A 9254-nucleotide genomic window follows, 5' to 3' on the forward strand; every position below is an offset into this window, starting at 1 on the left:
TGCGCGCACTCGTGTGTCATTGCTTGTGTCTTTGTCTCATAGTGTAATAGCGCGTGTGTGCACGTATGTGTGCGTTAGTGTGTCTTTGCCTCCGTTTGTGTGTATGACACAATGACAGATGAAACACACGAGAAGAAGAAGAAGAAGAAGAAGAAGAACAAGAAGAAGAATTAGCGCACGGGGTCATCCTGTCAAGGCCGCGTGAGCGTCGACACGCGCGCCCAAGTCAGACAGCAGTAAGTCAAGTGCGCTAATCGTGCTAAGAAGTTAGCATTTCCTGTCAATGGAAGTTGAAGTCCGCTGGTTCGCCTGCTGCCCCCAGCTGGTGAGGAGTGTCAGCTACAACACGCACACATACCTGCTGATCTGACGTGTGCGCGCGCGTGTGTATATATATATATATATATATATAAGTGCATATATGCGTGCGTGTGTTTTTTTTTAGTGCATGTCAGTGTTTGCGTGCGCGTGTATGTCCTTGCGCACATGTCAGCGCGTTATTGGGTGAGCGCGTGTGCGCCGGTGTATGCGCGTGGACAGGACGCTGCCCTTTTTGTTGTTTTTTTGCACAACAGTGAGTGTGAAGCGCGCACGTCGCGCGTGCGCGCGCTATATAAAGCGAGCGAGCGGGCGCTGAGCGTTCAGTGCGGCGAGCAGCAGGAAGAGGCAAGCCCGTCAGACAGCGTGTGCGGCACCCGCACGCCCATTCACGCACAAGGTCAAAGTTGAGCGCAGCGTGGGCAATGGACGACTGGGCCGTTCCGTGGTGGATGTTGGCCGCGTGGGCGAGCATGCTGACGCCGCTGCTGGTGGGCTTCCTCCGCTCCCGCAACAGAAAGAAGGACAAACTGCTGCCTGCTTGCGGGAAAGCGGTGGTCATCACAGGTAAGACTGAGCGGCGCCGTCTGGAACTTTCTTTCACTTGGACTTGTGGGCGCGCGCGCGCACGTGGCTTTATGAGCCGCAGTACTAAACTTTACGCTCATTAAATCTTTGTCCCACTTTGACTTTGATCGGGCAGCCACAACATTTGGGTGTGTGTGTGTGAGAGAGACATGCGTGTGATAATTGTGTGTGCTAATGTGTGTGTGATTATAGTGTGCATTTGTTTGATCATTGTGCGTGTGCGTGAGCGTGCGTTTGTGAGAGAGACAATGGAGCGTGTGCGTGAGCATATGTTTCAGTGTATTTTTGATGCTGTGTGTGTGTGTTCGCGTGTAATAATATATATATATATATATATATTTTTACGTTGTCAAAGCAGCGAATGAAGCGTTGCCGTGGCAGCGCGGCAGAAGCCATCTTTTTGACGACAGGAAACATCATTCACCAGCACACACACAATCCTACCAATACACACACATCTTTAATCATTCAGCAACACACACATGCGCACGAACACGTCTTCCATCACGCATCAACACACTCGTGATGGTGAGATGAAGCGTCGATACTTTCAGTCAACTGTGCCGGCACACGTATGAGGCATAGTTTTACTCTATGGCGCCCTCAAGAGGGCAATAAAATGTACTACAATCGAGTTGCCGCCTACAAAACAAGTGATAGGGCCACAACATTAGAAATAGGAATGCACTTTTGTTACGTGTACTAGTGCTTGTAATTAAATAAAGAGAATTAAAACTCCACTGTTTTTCATTGGTTTTTATTTGTATAAAAGTACTTTCTCGAAAGAGCCAGGACGAAGGCGGCTCTGCTTTTTTTTTTGTGAGGGTTTCTCCTGCTTTGGAAAAAAATCCTCTCACAAGGCACAGATGAAGCTTGAGTGGAAAAGTACATGACAGCCAGTGTGAATACATTTGGAAAAGAATTTCTTTGCGGTCTCCAGCGCTGCACTGGGTCCTCCCGGTTTGGTTCTGCCAGGTATTTCTGCCCGAGATTTTCCCGTCATAGTCCCAACATTCAAAGTCCCCGCATTCAGTTCTTGGCTGTGTGCTTTCCTCTTCTCTTTCTGCCGAAGAACCCGCTTTCCACCTCTTCTTCTTCTTCTTCTTCTTCTTCTTCTTTGACTTCGACCCACAGTAGCTGAATTTCCACCGGCGCCCCGCGGGTTAACGGCGCCGGTGGCGGACGTTGTTAACCCGGGCCAAGACCGATCCGAGAAGTGTTTTTAAAAAAGCTTGTCAAATTTGAATGAATAAAAAAATCAAATCATCTACGTAAAATAAGACTGTGAGCCCTTCACCTGTCGATCAAAGACGTTCGCTGTCGTCAGCTACTAGCTGAACGACGTGTGCCGCTAGCTCGCGGGCTAGCGAATGTAATAAACTGTTACCTTTCCCTTTTAGTCACTCAAGCCCTAGCTTGAACTGTCATCTAACTTTAGACACTAAAGTTGAGTGTTCCTGTTGTGTGGCTCTCCACGCGGCGCATGGAGCAAGGCTGCGGCGTTTCAGACTGTGTCGGGTCCCGACACCGTACCGCCGGCGGTGCGCGAGCCCACTAGCGGCTAATACGTGTTAACCTAGCTGCTAGTAGCAATGCTACTGGGCACCGGAACCGTCCAAGTTGCCGTCGACTCACTTCGTGAGCCGCGCGCAGCACAACGATGAATAATAATTTAAAAAATATATATCATGTCCATTTTATTTATGGAACAATTAGTCAATATAGTGATTATTGCGACAGGGTTAAGTGTGTGTATGTGACAACAGCGTGTGTTTCAGTGTTTGTGTGTGTGATAAGAGGTTGTCTGTGTTTGCGTGTGTGTGTGTGTGTGTGTGTGTGTGTGTGTGTGTCTGCTACGATGCGATGATGTCACGCGACAATGTGATGATGTTGCGCTGCCGCGCCCACTCAGGCTGCGACTCCGGCTTCGGGAAGGCGACGGCTCGCCATCTGGACTCGGCGGGCTTCCGGGTGTTTGCGACGGTGCTGGATGCGAGCGGCGAGGGCGCCGGCGAGCTGCGGCGGACGTGCTCGGAGCGACTCACGCTGCTGCAGCTGGACATCACGCAGCCGCAGCAGGTGCAGCGGGCGCTCGTCGAGGTTCAGGCGCAGCTGGGACCCGAAGGTACGGCCGACCCCTGCAGAGTCACGAATTCACCTCCGGTCAACCCCGCTTTATCTGCCGCTAATCCCTGCAGATTTGGAAGCAATTTTTTGATGGCTTTATATACGGTGGGAACAGAAAGTATTCAGACCCCCTTAAATTTGTCACTCTTTGTTATATTGCAGCCATTTGCTAAAAGCATTTAAGTTCATTTTTTCTCTTTAATGTACACACAGCACCCCGTATTGACAGAAAAAAAAACGGAATTGTTGAAATATTTGCAGATTAAAAAGAAAAACTGAAATATGACACAGCCAGAAGTATTCAGAGCCATTTGCTGAGTATTTCGTAGAAGCGCCCTCTTGAGCGAATAAAGCCATGAGTCTTTTTGGGAATGATGCAACAAGTTTTTCACACCTGGATTTGGGGATCGTCTGCCATTCCCCCTTGCAGATCCTCTCCAGCTCTGCCAGGTTGGATGGTGAACGTTGGTGGGCAGCCATTTGCAGGTCTCTCCGGAGATGCTCAATTGGGTTTAAGTCAGGACTCTGGCTGGGCCATTCAACAACAGTCACGGAGTTGTTCTGAAGCCTCTCCTTTGTAATTTTAGCTGTGTGCTTAGGGTCATTGTCTTGTTGGAAGGTGAACCTTGAGCCCAGTTTGAGGTCCTGAGCACTCTGGAGAAGGTTTTGGTCCAGGATATCCCTGTAGTTAGCCGCATTCATCTTTCCTTTCATTGCAACCGGTCGTCCTGTCCCTGCAGTTGAAAAGCACCCCCACAGCATGATGCTGCCCCCACCGTGCATCACTGTTGGGACTGTGTTGGACAGGTGATGAGCAGTGCCTGGTTTTCTCCACACATGCCACTTAAAATTAAGGCCAAAAAGTTCTATCGTGGTTTCATCAGACCAGAGATGTTGCATTGTTTTGTTGTCAGTTTTCCAATAAACTTCACCCGTGAGTGACACACAAACACCTTTCCTCAAAAGTGATGTCAGACGATTGCCTCCCATTTTTTTGTGGCAAAGAACGCAATATCGCCGTTCACCGTTGAGTGCTTTGCGCATTATTTTTGCTGCACTTACAGTTCATCAGGATTTTGGGATGATTATATTTCCACATGGACTGACTGATGTTACTGCTGACTCCTGTAGCAAAACGCGCCAGCCAGTAGGAAAGAATGCATAAAAGGGCGAGAATGTCCGACGTTTGAGCTAATTTTATTTTACACTTGCAAAAAGAAGCTCCAGTGTGATGTCCCCCTTGCCGAGTATAACTAGCTTAAGTTACACAACTGCACGTCCACGCTAAAGTAAACGTCGTGAGTTCATTGAATATGGCCTGCCACCGCTAGAATGAAGTGTTGTCTATAACAGGTGGTTTGGATAGAGGAAGGATGGGAATAGCCGCAGGTGCCCTTTCAATTGCTTTATTCAACAATACAATAATAATAGTAGCAATAGAAATCAAATGCAGTGAGCAAAAGTGTCCAGGACGTGCATTGAAGCGATACGTCAAGTCTTTGTATGTTGGGGAGGAGCCAAGTCAGTTTTTCGCTGTTCACAGCAAACCCGGCGCCTCATCCCGTGCGTGCGCGCGTGTGTTTCAGGACTGTGGGCCCTTGTGAACAACGCGGGCGTGTGCGTGAACTTCGGCGACATCGAGCTGTCTCCGATGTCCAACTTCCGCGGCTGCATGGAGGTCAACTTCTTCGGAACGCTCAACGTCACCAAAAGCTTCCTGCCGCTGCTACGACGGGACAAAGGGCGACTGGTCACCGTCTCCAGTCCGGCCGGTACGCGCACGTGCGGTCGGTCGGCCCGGATGTGTCGACGCAATTGGCAGAGTGCGAACGCAGTCGTGCGGGAAGTTACTTCCGTTGTATTTGAAAAAAGGAATTTGTACATCCATTAGCATTTGCAGTAACGGTTCATGGACAATTTCAAACGTAGGTTCAGCGGAATAATGTGGGCGGGGCTCGGCCGATTGTCCGTTACGTTGAAGCGCTTTTTTATTTTTAGTATTTTTTGTGGCCGTATGCGCCCACATTGCTGGTGGGCACTCAATGCTCGCCTTGTACCGTTTTCACGGCCTGATACATAAAATGCAATTCTGCATATTTACATAACGTTGCAAGTGATCGAGTATCACGGAGGTCGCGAAAAGTCAAGTGCGAGAACAAATGCAATCACAGAGGATTAAAGACACATAAATGCATACAATAAGAAATATGTGCAAATACCGCCAATACGAATAATTGGGTCATCCAGATCGGATACCTTCCAAACCTTTTGTTGACTGTCGACTGCTCTTGCGGACCCTCGAGGTCGCCGTGTCCGAAGCAGTGATGTCATCCTCATCCTCCCGTTGTCCAGGCGACCATCCGTTTCCGTGCTTGGCTGCGTACGGAGCGTCCAAAGCCGCGCTCAACCTTTTCATGGACACGCTGAGACACGAGCTGACGCCCTGGGGAGTCCACGTCTGCACCATCCTGCCTTCGTCCTACAAGACGGGTAACGCCGCTCGCCCATCACTAGATGCCAGTGACGGCACGTAACGCGTCGATCGCGACCACTCGCATCGTGGCAGCTACAACACGCGACTATTTGTCGTTCCATTGACAGCACGCCATGTGAATTTCTTCAGTAAAGTAGTCATTGTTGTCGTTGTTGTCGTCATGGCGATCAGGTCAGTGCAGTAACACGGCGTACTGGGAGGCCCAACACCAGGAGCTCCTGGGTTCTCTTTCGCCGGCGCTTCTGGAAGACTTTGGCGAGGACTACGTGGGCGAGACCAAGGAACTGTTTCAACAATTCGCTCGCCACGCCAACCCGGACCTCAGTCCCGTGGTGGACGCCATGGAGCGGGCGCTGCGGGAACCGCGGCCGCGGGTGCGCTACTTCGCCGGGCCCGGCGTGGGTTTCATGTACCTGGTCGCCAGCTACTTTCCCACCGCCCTCAGTAACAGATTCCTGCAGAGTATTTTCGTCAAGAAGAGGTTGGCGCCCCGGGCGCTCAGGAAGGAGGCAGCCGCCGCCAGCCTCGGGAAGGAGACCGCCGCCCACCGACGCCACGACAGCAATAACAACGACGACGAGACGGACAAAGTCAAGTAGCCGCTGGACTTTGTGACGGTAGCGCCAATAGATGAGGCGCTTTAAGACCTAGACTTTCTTGGCGTGCGCTGACATAGACGGCTGGGGGGACGGATGCCGGGCGGGCGGTAGGTTGCCCGGGGTGACGGGGTGCCAACGCAGAAACAAACGAACAAAAACGCTCAGCAACTATTTGAAAACCATTTCGACGTTTAGTCCGTAACCTTGACATCCATCTTAAGGTCCGTGAACTAGTGCATTCTTTGTCCTCACTAATAAGACAATGAAGTGCACTAGTACAACCTTAGGACGCAGTAGTCAAACCACTGTCTCTTACAGTACTAGTAACATTATCCCACTCGTGGTGCCACTTTTGGCCTACTAGTACACAGTAAACCTTACTAGTAAACTACTGTACACCACAAGTAGCACAACTAGGCCCAACTATTAGGCATGTGTCAACACTAGTAGCCTTCTGGACACTACTAGTAGCACCAAAATGCCCACTTGTAATTTTGCCTCAATAGTAACGTCTTTTTCTTACGAGTATGCCAAAATTGCTCTACTAGTGTCCAGAAATGTCATACACTAGTAGAAATGTTTTTTGTTTTTTTTTGTATTAGTGCACGTTGCAGTGTTTTCCGATGGCACCAACATTATGTTAAAAGGGTCGACAATATGTGACATTTTGTATGGGCTGTTGATTTGTGGAATATTATATGCCCAAATAAACTAGTGTCTTACTATGGAGGACAAAGAGTGTACTAGTAGATGGGACCCTGAGATGGATATGGATATGCTCAAGCAGGTTTCTAGAGATCATTTATTGCCGCTAAAAACTTCTTGTTTGTCAATATCTGGTTCTAGAAGTTGGACATGGACTAATTCTGGTTCTTCAAGTTGTGGTTCTAGAGGTTGTAGTTTGACGAGGTGTGGTTCTTCGGGTCATGGTTCAAGAAGTCGTCCTGATTTTAGTTCTGCTTCTGTAAGTTGAGGTTCTAGAAGTTTTAGTTCAAGGAGAGTTGGTTCTAGAAGTTGAGGTCTTAAGTCCTGATGGTTGTTGAGCTGTTATGTAAACTTCTGGTTTTAGGAGGTCCAGGGGCCTCGTGTACAAAAGGCGCGTACGCACAAAAACGTGGCGTCCGTCCGTCCTTTTTCACGGCAAAGTTCAGATGTATCAAGAGTGACGTGACGGTGGAAATGCCAACTGCATGGCTGGCGTACGCACGTTTCCGCAGCTGTCGGTGCTTTGGGAAACTGTTCTCCTCAATCTGCACACCAGAGACACATGAATAAATAGCACTGATGAACAATTCATGCCCGGCAACATTTGATTTCAACACTGCAATTGAGGCAAGGACTGAGATTTCATTTGTATTTCATGAAGCGCTGATATTTGTGAGGACACCTCTGAATTGATCAAGGCCATCATTTACGGCGCCGATTGCTAGACGTTTCGGTTGCGGTTCTAGAAGCCGGACGGTTCAACCGACTCCGCCCGTGTGGGCGTCAGGAGTTTTTAAAAGGAGCCCCCCCCCCCCCCCCGAGACCCCGGCCCCTCAGCCTGTTTTCACGAGCGCAACAAGAAGTCACGCTGCTGCAATAAAACGGCCAATATTTATAGCAAATTCTATCTTCCCACTTTTAACACTCAAACTGTGAATTTTGTATCAAAACAATGAGATTTTTTTTGTTCATTCTTTTATTGAATTAAAGTCTTTTTCCACAGACTTGTCTCTCTTTTTTCTTTGTGTCTGTAAAACAATGCGCGAAAAACTCATATTACTGCAGTTTTCAGCATCGCAAGAGTTGTGAAACTCTTCTTGGTTTGTGTTTCCATGACAGTGTTACACTGCCCCCTCGTGGCCACGTTGCACACACCAGAAGGGGCCGAAATGAATTAGTTGGCAGGGTTGGCAACGTTCATTTGCTATGGCCATTCATTCACGTCCAGAGGAGAACTCGTGAGTATGTTGGTCGAAGGATGATGAGGATGGAGCTGCCAGGCGAGAGCGCGAGAGGAAGAGCAAAGAGAAGGTCGATGGATGTCGCGGGGGAAGACGTGAGGGCGGTCGGTGTTGGAGAGGAGCATGCGGGAGATAGGCTGACACGGAAAAGGAGGACGGGGCAAGCCCGAAGGAAAAGAAGATCGGAAGTCCTAAACCTCCAAGACCGATTTAGCACCGCGTACTTCAGGATGAATAATTAACCCACAATGCACTGCGCACTTAACACGCCAGTCAAACTGTATTCTTAATGTGTAAAAAAAAAAGTAGCAGTAGTAGAAAATACCCCAAATTGTGTGGCGATAGTGAAATAGTGCCTTTCTTTGCACTTTCCTGCTATTGCGTCCGTCACTGGGCATTGTACTGCCGCATCAACAATCCGCTTCCTTCCATTTATTGACAAACCAGCGGTCCGCGTGAAGCGTTAAATGCTATTGAATGGCCGGATTGCGGTTTTTCTGAGTAACCGGCCACAAAGCAGACCAGAACGTGCCCTAATGTCCTGAGAAGGTCACAGGCATGCGACTGACAAAAGTGAAGGCAAAATGCCCCAAGCAGCGAGAAGCAGGAAGTGAAGTCAAGCAGGGATCAGATCCGGCTTCTGCCGATGTCGTCGGTGCGTTCCACACTTCCGCAAGTGTGCGACTGCGAACCGTTTTCAAAAGGCAAAACTTTGATTTCAGATTGTTGACCTTTGCTCCCTTCAAAAGTGTGAGCGAGCAGAATCAGAATCATCTTTATTTGCCAACACACAAGGAATTTGTCTCCGGTAGTTGGAGCCGCTCGAGTACGACAGCAGACTGACCGTGAATACTTTTGACACGTCAAAACAGAAACACAGTCACTGAGCAATAAGAGGTTACCAGTGATGTGGTAATGCCGGTACTTATTTTTTGGACAATTGTGCAAATGGTGCAGATCCTTCTCCAGCACATGAGTGGCTAGTATTGGTCAACAACAGACAACAGTATGCAAGGAGCGCAGTGTCGGCACGAATAACGTGTAATCGGCCCGACAGAAGTGTGACGAAGTGAACAAGTGAAGGCTTGCATCCATGCGTTTATGTCAAGTACACTTGACTATTGTAATGGTCTTCTGACTGGACTCCCTAAAAAGGAACATGAGAATAATCATATATCGCCG

The 9254-nt window shown here is 49.0% G+C and overlaps 1 protein-coding gene across 1 annotated transcript; it reads left to right on the forward strand.

The window, feature by feature from the left end:
* The first annotated feature begins 566 nt into the window (after positions 1-566).
* On the forward strand, positions 567-7833 carry hsd11b2 (hydroxysteroid (11-beta) dehydrogenase 2). The gene is made up of 5 exons (XM_061757229.1): positions 567-885; positions 2819-3031; positions 4620-4805; positions 5386-5523; positions 5699-7833. The coding sequence occupies exons 1-5, from the start codon at positions 744-746 to the stop codon at positions 6124-6126; spliced, it is 1107 nt and encodes a 368-aa protein (XP_061613213.1). The 5' UTR covers positions 567-743; the 3' UTR covers positions 6127-7833.
* The last annotated feature ends 1421 nt before the right edge of the window (positions 7834-9254 follow it).

This window comes from Phyllopteryx taeniolatus, chromosome 2 (assembly GCF_024500385.1).
Source record: "Phyllopteryx taeniolatus isolate TA_2022b chromosome 2, UOR_Ptae_1.2, whole genome shotgun sequence".
NCBI lineage: Eukaryota > Metazoa > Chordata > Actinopteri > Syngnathiformes > Syngnathidae > Phyllopteryx > Phyllopteryx taeniolatus.